The 14,763-nt window shown below is 32.5% G+C and overlaps 1 protein-coding gene and 1 long non-coding RNA gene across 3 annotated transcripts in view; one reads left to right on the forward strand and one right to left on the reverse strand.

The window, feature by feature from the left end:
- LOC118062619 (uncharacterized) overlaps positions 1-14,193 on the forward strand; it is a 74,418-nt gene extending 60,225 nt beyond the window's left edge. The window contains exon 3 of the long non-coding RNA XR_012169087.1: positions 14,146-14,193. This is a non-coding gene — a long non-coding RNA (uncharacterized lncRNA). The remainder of the gene's footprint in view (positions 1-14,145) is intronic.
- LOC118028941 (protein TIC 22, chloroplastic) lies at positions 1,175-4,883 on the reverse strand. Of its 2 annotated transcripts, none has more exons than XM_073407331.1 (8): positions 4,433-4,883; positions 4,272-4,334; positions 3,961-4,035; positions 3,349-3,416; positions 2,145-2,200; positions 1,956-2,027; positions 1,784-1,819; positions 1,175-1,707 (listed from the first exon to the last, which is right to left on the reverse strand). In XM_073407331.1, exons 1-7 carry the CDS (start codon positions 4,802-4,804, stop codon positions 1,794-1,796), a joined length of 732 nt encoding a protein of 243 aa, XP_073263432.1. In that variant the 5' UTR covers positions 4,805-4,883; the 3' UTR covers positions 1,175-1,707; positions 1,784-1,793. The 2 variants fall into 2 exon arrangements, with proteins under 2 accessions (XP_073263432.1, XP_034888586.1); XM_035032695.2 differs by having other exon boundaries at positions 2,145-2,204; positions 3,349-3,399; positions 4,433-4,881.
- Positions 14,194-14,763: the final 570 nt, after the last annotated feature.

Here is a 14,763-nt window from a genome sequence, read left to right on the forward strand (position 1 = left end):
AAGAAGATCACTTGATACTATGATTATTTTTGGAACCAACCATACCTTTTGTCCACAAAGGCGAAGCGAGTTTGCAAGACCCAGTAGGCAATGAGACTTTCTGTTCCATCTTTGCCATCTCCGGCCCATAGAAACACCAATCACCTCCCTGTTTCACCGAATCATCTCACCTGACACACCTCCAACAGTGGCCTGCATCTGCTCCAAAAGACAGCCGTGGTCCTCCAAATCCAATCCTTCCCTTTGCCTACCTTTTGTTTTAAAAATCAGTTTACACCACTAATTAAGGGAGTCTACAATGTTCATCTATATCTGTCTACCAATATGTGAATCCTACCTTTTTACTTCTTAACTTTAAACCTAAAAATACCCACTGTCTTAATATCGACTCTCTAATTAATTTCCGGGTTTTCTCCTGTTGAGAATATAATCGTAAAACTACTGCGGCATTTCCCCCTGAAAATATAATCCTCCAATCGAGAGAGATTGCTGTCATATGCACAAATCACAGGCAGGCGACCACCCGTAACTCTTTGGTTGCCCTGTCTACTTCCTATATGCAATATAATGTCGCTTGTTTCTTGTCCCATATCAATTTTATTTCTGTATTAAGATGTCGTCCGTCTGTTCAAATCCAAATGATTATGGGAGAAAAGGCTTACGTCAGATATCGGCATTCCACAACTCATTAAAATGTTTTCATATTATGTTTAACCATCACGATTTCGCCATGTCAGCCATTTTAGACAATTAGACCATCTGGAAGTGTGGACCTAAAAATATTAGGTCCACAACAAAATTAGATTTGTTCAAAATTATTATTGAGAACAGTAAAAAATTATTAAAAAATAGTATGGTTAAATTCATTTTTAAAAAACGAATTTAACGGGAGGGTATGTAATAAAATCGTTCACAATTTCGCCACGTCAACAATTTTAAACTATTAGACCATCTCTGTCTTATACTACAGTTGTCTTAAGCACCATACGATTTTCCACGTATACAACAACTAACACCTCGTCACCAAAATACATTGTCAATCTGGAAATACTGCCTTCTGTCTCATCTGTGAGTTCTTAAGAGTGTAATAAAATGGCACAAAGAGGCATCAAGATCCTGCAGGTTTGCTAATAAAATTCCATACAGTAATCAAAACGAAACAGCTGAAGAGATATTTGGAACCATCGCCATCTCATAAAAAAAAAATTAAATAATAGTCTACTGATAATTTTCAATTATCAAAACCATTGAGCTATACAGGCACCTCGGTGAGTTCCTCCAAGTTGAGAATCCAGTGTCAACATTTTACTCACCTCTTTTACTGAATTGAACGTCACTTTGTCCATTCGTTCATTTTTTTCTTTTATCAAAGTGAAATGTATCCCTTCTTTCATCTCAAGCTACTCTAGACCAAATCTATGAAAAACAATTTTACATGGTGAAACTTCATATCTACTTGTTTCATGCAAAAATAAAACGGACAGTGAGGGAAAAGAAATGAATAGTCATAATTGCCAACCCGCTTCATAAATATAATCATGAGATAGAAGACGCAAAATCCCTGCTGCTAGCTCATCCCTTCTTACAGTCAGCCAGAACAATGAATGCAATGCATCATACCTTAGTTATCTCATGAATGTGTTGAGAATGGCTTTTACCAGGTGGGATGAAAATCAGATCTTCCCAGCCAGATTTTTTCTCACTAATCTGTAGCAGATCAAAGAGAACAACATTGAATTCCTATTTCTTGCCGTCATACTTCATGCAAAATTTAAATGCATACCTCCATTTTTTTAAGAACATCCTCTAAACTTCCCACCTGTTCAAACAGCAAACCAGACCGTGGTAAATGTGCCAAGTGAATATCAGCTACAATACTTCTTTGGTATGAATATATGCTTTAGAAAATTTTATGTCTACAAAAAGAAAAGCACAAGGTAAAAAATTTGTCATACCATAATATGTTGAGAAAGACTGGGGCCCCTTGATGCCTTTGAGACCTTCGACAATTCTTTTTCTATATCTTCCTGCATAGCAAGAGGTAGATAGCCGGTCATCCATGTACTCGCACCTCAATTTTACAAAAGTTGTACGATCAAAATCCTATAATGACATCCCTAGGGAGTTCGACGGATCAAACATACCTTTTGAAAATATATTGGGCAATATCTCTTGTTTTTCTTCTTCACAACCAGAAGGTCTGACTGAAGACACAGAGTTCATGAGAAAACAGTTGGCACAATATTCCTTTGCAAGTTTATTCTCTTAGTTGTGGTCCCTGTACTCAAATCAAGGCAGATGATATGCTACAACATTTTTTGCTTGGGCACCATTTGATGATTTATGTATCTTTACTTCCCAACTAAATAACAATCTATAGTAAATGTTTGAACCAGATGACTAACATATTTGAAATTGTTTGCATATATTTCACTAAATGAATTACATGGAAGGTTAAATACAGAAACATCAGGGAAAGAATGATCTCCATAATTATGTTGGCAGTAAATAACATAGTGTAGAAAGTCAATTCATGTAAGATACAAGTTACAAAATTATTTATTTATTTGATAGTTATCCAAGAGGTAACTTTTCTGACATCTCGAAAAGATTCTATAATCAATGTAGAAAAAAAACAATTGAGCAAATGGAACCAATCAAACACTCAATAAAATCAAACTACTGTTCCCTAAAAGAGGTCCCGACACTTCATGTCTTCCACTTAAATGGCAAGGATTACTGAACTAATTGTACCTGTCTTCATGGAGGTCTTCCCAGCATTTACCCGAATGGAGGTGGGTACGGAGGTACTTTTGCCTCTATGAAGGTGGAGGCGCAGGTGGAGATGGGTAAAATGCCCAACTTATTTGGGTACAGATTTTTCAATGCAAACACACGATAAATTTGTTTATTTTTTTCCCCCTAAAATTACCTTGATTAACTTGTGTTTTTTAAATGCACATTGTTTATTTTTTTTCATGGCCTATGTAGTATGTAATTAATGGAAATTGGCCACAAAAATATCACGTGGACCTCCATTGGAGTCTGCCTCCAATGGAGGCAGGTATGGAAGTTAGGAAGCCTCCATGGAGATGGAGGTGGAGGGTGCATCCTCCATCTCCATGGTCCCCCATAGCCATCCCTTCTAACTAATTTCACAGAGCAAAGGTTAAGTCAAACCTAGTATTGTATCCATTTGCAAACATGTGAACATATTAGCCAACCATCTGATGCATTGAAAGTCATAGGTATTTGACAAATTGATCACATCGATAGGCCAGCTTAGACATGCTTCTAATTTCAGAGAAACAAAGATAGCCTATACGTACAACTAATCACATAGCATACCTGGAAAACAGGAACTCCATCAAAGCCACTCCTGATATCAACAGCTTTGAGCTAATAAACATGAAAGACTATCATTGAATATTAGTCTAAAGCAGTTCAGCTTGTACAATCATATCAATATGCAGCTTTCCATGTTAAGACAATGTGATTGAAATTTTGAATTGCTACCCTGCTGATTAAAGCTTCCCCCTCCTAAAAGCCCAAAACCCACATGAAAAGTAAACACCATCCATACTTATTCTAAATGACAAACAACACTTCCTCTTCTCTTTGACTTAAGAAACCCATAAGATTAAGAACACAAAAGGACATTAACATTATCATCCAAGACCCATCAGAACTTACAAGATTTATCAAAGGATAATGAACTCAAATATCACTTGAACATGCAACTTCAACAATGTTATAGTATGACACCAAAAACTGAAAGTTCATATGAAATGATTACTCATTCTGTACAAATAGAGATACCCCGTCAATGCTTTCATTCCAAAAGAAGAAGAAAATGGCCTTTGCAGCATTACATGGCTAAAAGCCATTTTAACTTTCCATTTTTATTGTTTTTTATTCCATGTCAAAAAGCAATATGTTTAATGACTCAGCAGAACTGACCTCTAGTGCATTCTTTATTTGAACCGGATCAGGTAAAAAACGAAATGCAATTCCTTCAACCTTCAGCATGTACACCTACAAGATTTAGAAAGGAAAATACAAATACAGTATCAACCAAATTATCTGATTTAGCACTCTAGAGTAAGCCTGAACAAACTCAATATCCAAGACCATGCAATAGCTTCTACTTAACTAACTGCAGGAAGAATTTGAATTTGAATTTGAATTAATTAGTCAATTTTCCCCAGTTTTACAAGAGTTAAAAATTATACACAAATCAAAATCCATTGATTAAAGGTAGACATTATTACCTGGTCGAGTGTGATGGGCACAACCTTAGCTTGGCTTCGCAACTCCCTTCTCCGAAGCCTAACCTGAACTTCAAAATCAGGGGGGGGGGGGAACTCTCACCACAGAACATAGACAATATAAGCATATGTATGTAACGTGTAACTGAATTGAAATACTGTACCTGAGCAAGAAATGCTTCAGCGTCTTCTTGCCGAAAGCAAAGCAAACCAATGGACTTAGCTCCATTAGGATCCGAGATGAGCACGAACTCGTTGTTGGAATTGCTCACTGTGTACACGGCCGTGCCCGCCAGAGTTTTCGCGACGTGGTCCGAGCTGAGATTGGCGGTTGCAGCTGTCTGTTTTGGCTGCGATACAGAAGCGAAAGGTGGCGATGGCGCCAGGCGGAGCCGCCTAGGTGGAGGGAGGTTGCCGGATAGAAATCGAGTGGTATCGCTGATACGAGAGGAGAATTCGGCACCGAGACGGAGGCAGTGATGGTGGATGAACGTTGAGAGAGATAAGAGAGGGTTTGAGGGTCCAGAGGGTTCCATTTTTCCCCCCTGAAAATGAATAGACAGCAGTGAATCGAAGAGAGTTTGATTTTTGGGTCTCCTGAGAAATCGCGGAATGTAATTGTAGATTGCGGCCTAGAGAGTGAGCGAGTCACACTATACGAAATGGTAATATTTTTGGGCCTAGCCCGAAATGGTACTGCCCATAACTTATTTAGAAGCCGAGCCCGGCCTTTTTCCTTTTTGCCACAAGGAAGTCCAGTACAATTTCGAATCACAAATTTTACCTTTCAGCCTTTTCTAAGTAACTTGAAGGACTTATGATTTTCAATTTACAGACTATTAAGAATATTTATTTATTATGTTGTAAAAACACTCCATCATTATGCTATCAAATATTTAACAGCTTTGAAATTATATCTATATGTCGTATTCAATTCTTCATCAAAATATGCTATCAAATAAAGAATAAGAAATCTGAAAAAATCAGAACAAATTTCAGAAGGCATTTGGCTAGAAATTGGAAGGGCACCTCGGGAACAATACAAGCTCAACATCACCTAGAATGTGAGTTTTCGTTAAATTTCAAATTCTACTAATCAATTAGATGATTCGCTAGTGCTATGCTACGGGTTTAATGATTTTTTTTTTTAATTTTTTTTAAAAAATATTTATGAATTGTATTGTATTTTCTAGTAAGAAAAAAAAACTGTGTGAAAATGATTTAATATGATCTAATTAACTTGGTGTATTTAAAAATAATATGGATGATTGTTAAAAATATATTTTAACTCAATTTTTTTAAAAAAAAATATATTAAAACAACAATATATTTATTCGACTTACATCAATTCAGGTTAACCTGTTAAATCCATGATTGAGGTCGCGAGATTATAATATTCTCATGAAAAGTAAATTAAAATAAATTATAAAACTTAATTCCCAATTAATTTAATATTAAATGATAAAATTAAAAAATAATAATTAAAAAAATAAAATAAAAATTAAATGAACTCGTGAAAACTCATGAAACCTGGATAAAATCATTAAATTACCTAAGATGGCTATTAACCGCACTGCATCAGGGCCCGTCAGCTGGACCCCATCTGCCACCTCCCCAAGATGCTCCCAAGTTGCCATTTTCACTACTCAAGCTACCTAAATCCGACCCTATCTTTAAAAAAAGTCATTATCATAATTCCAAATATATTTTTTTAAACCTTAAGCTACACATTACTCAAAACTGTTACATGACTTGACCACAATTTTTTCAATGCCACTATTACCAAATTGAAGCTGCTTGTTTCTTTCAGTTCCCCTTTTTTTTCAAAAGAAAAAACTAAACTTCTCATGAAAATTTCAGTGAGAAAATGTAATCACTCTCCGCGAAATGCTTCTCCAAATTCATTTTCACCACCCGGCCTAACCATGCTTGTACAAAAAAGTCACATCAATAACTTTTTATTCAAAGCCAATGCAACAATAGGTATGATCGATGAACTTTCAAACGAAAGATTTCGAAGAATAATGTAGTCATTGTCACTTAAGTGAAGAGAAGAGAGAGAAAGAACGGGACGTTGTATTTTTTTACATAAAAAAAAAAAAGAAAGGAAAGAAAAAGAGACGTGCTTATTATAAAATGAGGGATTTTAATTTTTTTTTATTGAGGAATTTTACCTATAATTTTACTTATAAATAATTAATTATTAATATTTTTAACAATTCTTTTTGGTGATTCTTTTTATAATATTTAATTAAAATTTTTAATTTAATATTTTTTTTTCAGAAACCCCTCAAATATCATCGAAAACTTTTCAATTGGTCGATGATTTTGTCTATAAAATAACAATAATTAATAGTGTATTTGACAAATGAATAATTCTAGAGCTCTCTAAAAAACACCGAAGAAATTAATTTGTCGATGATATCATTTGTAATTGACATAATGAATAGTGTCGGGGAGAAGTGAATAGTTTACTAACGAATATACGGATGAATTTTACCGACAATATTAATACCATCAATAATTCTATCGATATAAATGACACGTCATCGTATTTTTTGGTGTTGTTTTAATTCCTTTCTTTTCCACTGTAATTCTTTCGGTATATACCGATGAAATATTTTTATTAGTATTTACTAATGGATATAGCGAGGGAATATAATGGTAAAATTCACTGCAATTTACCAAATGAAACATTTGGTCGGTGTTTCCGTTTGTATTTGCTAATTTTCTAGCAGTGACATTTGTGTTGGGTTTCGCAAAATACATATACGCAGTGAAATGGTAAATTTAAAAAAAGTAAATGGGAGTCTCAAGATCCCGTTAGACAGATCTAAGATTGTGTATGATTTATATGAAGATTACTTGAAGATTGTATGATCTTTTTGGCTTTGAATAATTGTTTCAAAGCTGAGTTGTCGCAAACCACAGGCTGTCCAAATGTTCGGCCTCTAACGATAATTCACATGAACCATTAGTGAGAAATTTCTTAAACCCTTTTAGGAGAGAGAGATTACTATACATTTGAGTGCTAACTCTTTTCTTTTGTGTTTTTCAAGTGTTCTGTAACATAGATAGTTTTTGTATTGTGTACTACTTGTTGTACAAAAACAAGAGGCATAACATTTTATTTATAGAGAAACTTGAAAATTCTATAAATGATAAAATATCAATTTGCACCACACCCTAAATAATATCACATATATTATTTGAGGATAATTTTAGAAATTTATTTAATCAAGTCCCTACTTGATTTTTCTAGGTCTAAAATTATAATTCCCTATGTAAATTATAGTTTAATCCTTAATTTCTAAAATTTATTTATAATTAAGTCACACTTGATTAATCATCTCATTTTAATTATGATGAATAGTTATTTTTTGTGTGACCCATTGAATTTTCTAATAAATTGGCCCAAATAAAAATAATAATTCTAAATTAAAAAGATTAAATATATTAATATAATATCAATTCAAAAATTGATTGATTTATATTTGAAGATTAAATACAATATTTAACAACCTGTCATGATTCCCTAAATATTATGAAAGTCATAAGTGGTTTGACTTAATATTTTACTAACTAATTTCTCAGTGTAATTATTATCCATTCATTAACACTATCTTGATTTTTGATATTATGACATAAAATATGTTTACTCTATCAAATCATGTTTGTTCTCAACACCATAGTCATTGATTTTTTTAATAAGATATGAAACTCTTTTTAAAATCTTATTCCATTTTGTGTAAGGATTTACAATCAATACTATTTGAAAATAGATGAAATAATTTTGTAATTCACTTAGGGTGATGAATAATCTCTTAATTACTTAAATACCTTCATATAATTCATGTTATACCCAATATATGCCCATTTGTTTACCCTTTGATTAGGACAACATGTAGTAAGATTAAAAACATAACACTATCTATTTAAGATAACTTTGTGATTTCAAGTCTAAAGATCACTTATACAATCGATACATGAGTTTTTCTATAAACACAAGTGATCTTTTCATATGAAATTCTTATGTAAATCAATTTAGTGTACATGTCATCTGACAAACACCTACATATTAGTTATAAGTATTTATCATGCCTCATCTTATAAGAATAATTGTTTTTTTTCATAAAAAAAAATATAATATTTATCAGTCCTAACAACTTTAATTAATTTTCAGTTTTAATAGAGTATTGACGAGGAACATTTTAAGAAAAAACGCTTTGATGCAACAAGAATCTTATAAATTATAATAATTTTATTATTTTTTAAAAAGCATTTTAGTCCTAAAAATTGTATATTCACTCTAGATTTATTAATTGAATATCTAATAAATATTAAAGATAAATAATTTTTATTAATAAATAAAATCAATCAAATGTGTGAGGAGCTGATTGATTGACCACGGGGAATATATGCTAATAATATGATGTGACTGTGACAGTAAACCGACCGAATCTATGGATATAATCCACGAAAGATGAAAGGAGATAAGTTGGGATAAGAATATTATAGATGCGAACGGAGACTGTTAGGAGGAGATGTATATAAACCTTCCTTCTACGCTTCTGAAAAGCAGCAGGGAAACAATATCTCATAAACACCAACTAAAATTAATCCGCTACCTGATCCCTTTCAAGAACATGGGCTTTGCAGTCAACAATCCAAAGGGCGAGGAAGGTAATAATTGCCTAACCAAAGAGCAGTTAAAGAGTTTTTTCTTGAAACATGACAACAATCACGACAATCATCTCAGCAGGAAAGAGCTCAGGCAAGCCTTCGACGAACTGGGGGCATTTTCCGCTCGTTACAGAGCTGCCCGTGGGCTCAGCCATGCCGATGGTGACAAAGATGGACAAATCGACATGGTTGAGCTCGATGATCTTGTCAACTACGCTTATAAACTTGGGTATACTGTTAAACCTCAAGATTCAAAGCACCTAAAATGAAGGTTATACCACTGTACTGCATGCCATCGCTCGTATAGTTTGCCTGCATCATCTTAATTCCAGGTTAATTACAGGAAATTAAGAAGAGATGACCTCCTTCTTTGTAATGTTCAAATTCCAATGGAAAGTTGCTTGTGCTAATATATTAGGTTATGAATATATATGCCTCGTCGAATCTGTGTTTTTGTTTTCATCTTGTGTTTCTAAGCATGAATGCTTAATGAGTAAATTTCCAGGTTTAAAACCATCTTGCACTTCAGTTTCAAGTAAACAATTTTTTTCAATATCTATTCTTATATTTTAGATCATTCTTTAATACATCGATCTTTCCAACACCAATTTCCATACAAAATTATTCAAATACCTTGGGAACTCATACCCACCTAATTTATTAAAAAAATATTTTTGAAAAAGAAACAATAATTTATTTTATTGTGTTAAATTTATTTTATCTCTTAATAAATTCAGCCTTTAATAATGCCTTGGTTACCTCGGATAGAATGAAAAATAATAATTTATCATAATTAAACTTAACTTATTTAAACATATTCAAACTAGATATACAATATAAAAACAAATTAAACTAATTTTCCAATAAATAGATCATAGAGATCAATCTAGTGAATAAGATTTTATAAACTAATGCTGACATAATAAAAATCTGATATTGCCCACCAAAAGTTAAAATTATTGGAGGGTGGAAAAAATTGCCTCATAAAAAATGAAAGAAAAAAATTGCCCACCAAAAGTTAAAAATAATCTATAGATGTATCAGACCCCAAAGACCATAGTCAACTTTCCTCCAGTCACTTGCAAATATTAAATGTTTGGTGTCATCATCATCAACGTACATGAAAAAGAAAAATCAGTCGTCGTGTTAATAATCAATATTACTCGTCCATATCCATAAAAATCACATGTTATTCTTAGAAAAATCTTAGGGCACGAAAAATTTATATAATCATTAATTTTAAAATTTATAAAATTAATTATAATATATGCAAGTAATTTAAATTTTTATATTAATAAAAAAATAATACTCATCCATAATTTCACTACTATCTTTTTATATATTATCAATTCAATAGTCTTGTGGTAAACAAAACTAAATAATTTTTAATTAAAAATATATAAAAATATTTTTTTTATTTTTAATATCAGTATATCAAAATCATTTAAAAACATATAAAAAATCTAATCTAATACTTTTTCAAAACAAAAAACAATTTAAAAATAAATTATAATACAAAAACAAACACTTACTCTGTCTCTACTTCTAGCACAGAAACTAAAGCGAAAGAAATTAAAAAATACATTTGAGAACCGAGTTGACTAAGGCATCATTAAAGGCTTAATTTGTTAAGGGATTATCGACTACACATGTCGTTGTTTCTGTTGGATTAACTATTTGACGTGATTTTTTTTTGGTATGTATAACCAATAGAATGAGAGTTATATTCTTATACATTGTTTGACTAAATCAAGATCAAACTTCAAAAGATATCTAGGCTTTTCCATGGCATATTGATGAGCTTTGGGAGCTGGTGAAGAGAAGCTTGGTTGAAGATCCGTGAATTCCTATAAAACAAGTCCTCTGTGTTGGGTAAAACACCCTCCAATACTTAAGTTAGGAAAGATATAAAAGGAGTGTTGCCTTAAAGATTGTGTGTAATATGTAATGAATAAAGATGATATAGTGTTTACAAAGTTTTTCTTCCTTTACCAAGATTCCTTGTTGCTCTCACTAACTCCGAACTTTCCCTCTTGTTAAACCCTTCCAAATCTTGTATCAAAGTGTTTATCTCTTACTAATCACCCTTATAATATCCCCTCGAAACCCTTATTTTAGAGAAGCTTTGAGTAGAAATACAAGAAAATGAGAGGAATACAACTTAATCCTTCTCCCATGGCAGTCGGCCTCATTAAATACAAAGGGAGATGAAATCTTTGTGTTTATTTTTAGTTTTTCCATTAGGCATAGTTTTTTGGGTATTTTAAACAAACTTTTTGGTTATCAATACAGCTTATACCATAAATTCACTAAATTTGCTTATTTTCACAAGTATCTTTTTAATAAAAACTTTCTCCCGTGTGTGTGTATATATATAATTTTATTTTTTTTTTTATCAAGTTTTACCACTGTTTAAACTAGAGGTCATTAAATTAAAATAAATAACCTATAAAACTTCTCCCCATCTTTGTGTTTATTTCAAATATCTTTTTTATCAGCCCTTTTTGTATGTAAAATTAATTAAATAAATGTATAATTATTACTTGTTAATAACCTTTTTAAAATTCATCATTACCCAAATATTTTAAATAAACTTATTAAATATATCTTTAAGTTTTTTTATCCTTGATCGTGGTAACTGATTTATCTAAAATTTCGAACGAATTAATTGATATAGTACGGTAAATTTTCGTATATACTTTTGGCTCGTGTTTCACATACTTCTAAAGGCAAGATGGCATCCTATATAGTTAAAGATTTTTAATTAATAGAATCAGAATCTCAAGTTTCTTTACATATATAATAGGTCCTATTTTCCTCGGCACTTCAATCCACCAGGTGTAGTACCAGATACTAGGACCAGATTGTGATGCCCTTCTATCAATTTGTGTTTCGTGACCAGTCCATGCAAAGCACGGGATTCTTCATCATCAAGGCTTCGATTCCAAGACGTACTGGTGCATGTTATAAAAAAATATTCGACTCTATCCACATGTTGAGAGAAGAGACCTGGGAGGAATGTGTAATTTACGAGTCCCCCAAGACTGTAGCACTTTTGAAATTAGTAATTTCCAACGATTCTGAAAGTGAAAATACGCCAGGCACAGAATTTATTCAACTAAGGTCTCCTTTACTCAAAAACGAATACGAATAACAGATATGTAACATTTCTCCCACCATTGATAAAAAAAAAAAAAAAAACAACCTGTTAACTCGAAGTCAACCTGTTATTGTTTTTGAATAGGAACATGTTTTTTTTTTTGAAAGAAATTGATATATTAAAACAGACTAACCAGAAGATAGTAAAAAACAAAAATATATAAAAGAAAAGAAAAAAATCATAAAAAACAAAAATAAACACAAAAAAAAAAGCCAACAGATCATAATTAAAAAAATATTCAGGATTAAAAGACACTAATATGTCATGTTTATAGCTTTGTTTTAGTGTTAGACTAACTCTATAATACCTTTATAAAAAGTTTCATAATTAAAGCAGTGCCAATATAATAGCCATGAAAAACATGTTGGCCTGAAGAGATGAGCACTGCACATGCGTGTTCTGCGACAGACAGGGGAACGGTGACCGAATACCATTAAGCAAAATATTTAATTATGTAATCAAGCCAATCAATAAAGTAAGATGTCTAGCGAGTCATGAATCACTTCCGACAATTATTCCCAACAGGATAAACATCTCTTGTTCTTGAAGTATAAAATTAAGGATGGGAAAGAATATCAGGTTATAATCTCGAAGTGATTAAGAAGAGAGTAGGGAATTGGAGGAGATATTTATCTCGCAACTTAATTAAAAGTATGTCAAGTTTACAATGGACTAAATAACCTCTTCTTTTTCTAAATTACCGCATAAAATTAATTAATCAACAGTATTATTCTCGTCATGTCATGTAAAAACTCAAAAAAGTGCTCGATTTTTGTTTCTTTATAAAGCTCTTCAAATTCACGCTCATATCACTTCAATACCATATTCTTATTCTATAAGAAAGCATAATTAAACTATTTAAGAATAAATATAAAATTATACAATGAATCAAGCGATCATAAAATTCGAATTTCATCATTTTCATTTAATTATTTCATAAAAAATTTAAACACATGGTAATATGGATCTGTATAAATTTCAAGTTTAAAAAGTTTTCACTTGAAAGATGTTTTAAAAATATTAATATAAATTATATTTTAAAATTTCACATAAAATTTAAGTTTAGGTTAAATTGATTTTTTGATAAAACTCTCATACACACAGATATATAAATGCCAAAAAAAAAAAAAGCGGAGGGAGGGAGATCAGGTAGTATAAATGAGAAGCTTTCATAGACCTGTATGCACAAACGTTTTGTGATCTCTAAAGATAAGCACATTACTTATACATCAGTTATCATTATCTCTAAAATGGCAATTAGAATCACAATCACGAAACATCGTCGGTGCCATGTCGATGGCAAATGTGAAATGACCATGGCGCAGTTTCAGGATTTGGGTCAAAACACTTGATGCTGATAAAGATGGCAAGATAAGCAAGGATGAACTCGCTGACGCTGTCCGAGGTAATGGAGGATGGTTTGCAGGTTGGAAGGGAAAGATGGGGGTAAAGGCAGCAGACGCCAATGGAAACGGTGTTATTGATGACAGTGAAATCGATATGCTGGCATGCTTTTGCTCAAAAGCACTTGGGGTGTCATAATATATTAATCATATAACATGATTTCATAGGCCTCCCCAATATGCTGTCCCTCTGTGTCATTGTGCCTGACTGGTTGTAATAATACATCAAGAAGAAAATTCTGATAATATATGCATGTAAGCTTTCAGTTATCAATGCTATTTTGCTTCAGATTAAGAGAATATTGGATGCAGCATATGGAAGCAAGATCGTATCATCGCCCTAAATCTTGGGAGGAGAATCGAAGCATTTTTTACGATTATCTGTTTTCAAAAAAAGTGATATATATATATATGTAGTGGCGCTCTACCGAATACTTCAAGTCCAAGAACATGCTTTATGGTGTTGATTAGTTGACGGCTATTATCGAACCCCTCTGATGGTTTTTTTTTTTTTTTCTCACAAATTATCCTAGAAAGAATACACAAACAGGCTGTGATCGATTAACTATCCTCTCTGCATCCGTTCTCCTCTTCTGAATTACTAAATCGCAGGCTGGCTGCCGCTGGCTAGGTCTATAACTACAACCAGCAGCAAGCCCTCACTCTGTCTTTCTGGTTCATTTATTTTAATTTTGTCTATCTTTTCTTTAGATATATCTTAGTGAACAAATTTCTTCCTTTTCTGAAGTGAGGACTTCTGTCTTGGTAAATGGAAGAATCTTCCTCTCATATATTTTTGTCAAGATTTTTAAACCTTAGCTTTGGTTAAGATGTGCTCCACCACACATACAGCCCCAGGTTGCGAGCAGTGGTTGGGCAGTTTGATTCATTTTGCTTGGTATTCAAGCCACTTTTAGCACGTTCATAACTATTTTGGATCTTAGAGTGGAACGATTATGGCCTGCGTCGTCAGTGCTCTGTTCAATTTGAGATCCTCCGGCCCATCCTTTTTTATTGGTGGATTCCGATCCACGCATATTTAACTTTAAAAAGTCATTGACTCATTGAGACTCCAATGTGATAGCTCTAATCGATGTGTTTTCCATCCTTGTATTTATCAAAGTTTTCATATTGTTAAAATAAAAAACAATAAAATTAAACCACCCCCAAATTTGCTAATTGTGTATTATCATGGGGGGAGGGGGGGGGGGCGAAAGAAAGTAGTTCTAAGTTTAAGTTATTAATGGAC

Source organism: Populus alba, chromosome 2 (genome assembly GCF_005239225.2).
Source record: "Populus alba chromosome 2, ASM523922v2, whole genome shotgun sequence".
Classification (NCBI taxonomy): domain Eukaryota; kingdom Viridiplantae; phylum Streptophyta; class Magnoliopsida; order Malpighiales; family Salicaceae; genus Populus; species Populus alba.

Bases quoted from the DNA above. Each gene is read 5' to 3' on its own strand.
- LOC118028941 (XM_035032695.2), bottom strand. From the start codon at position 4,804: ATGGAACCCTCTGGACCCTCAAACCCTCTCTTATCTCTCTCAACGTTC. The intron at 4,036-4,271 runs GTAATAATGTCT...TAAATCTTGTAG, and splicing joins TGCCCATCACACTCGACCAG to GTGTACATGCTGAAGGTTGA. The intron at 2,205-3,348 runs GTATGCTATGTG...CTGTGTCTTCAG, and splicing joins ATGGAGTTCCTGTTTTCCAG to TCAGACCTTCTGGTTGTGAA.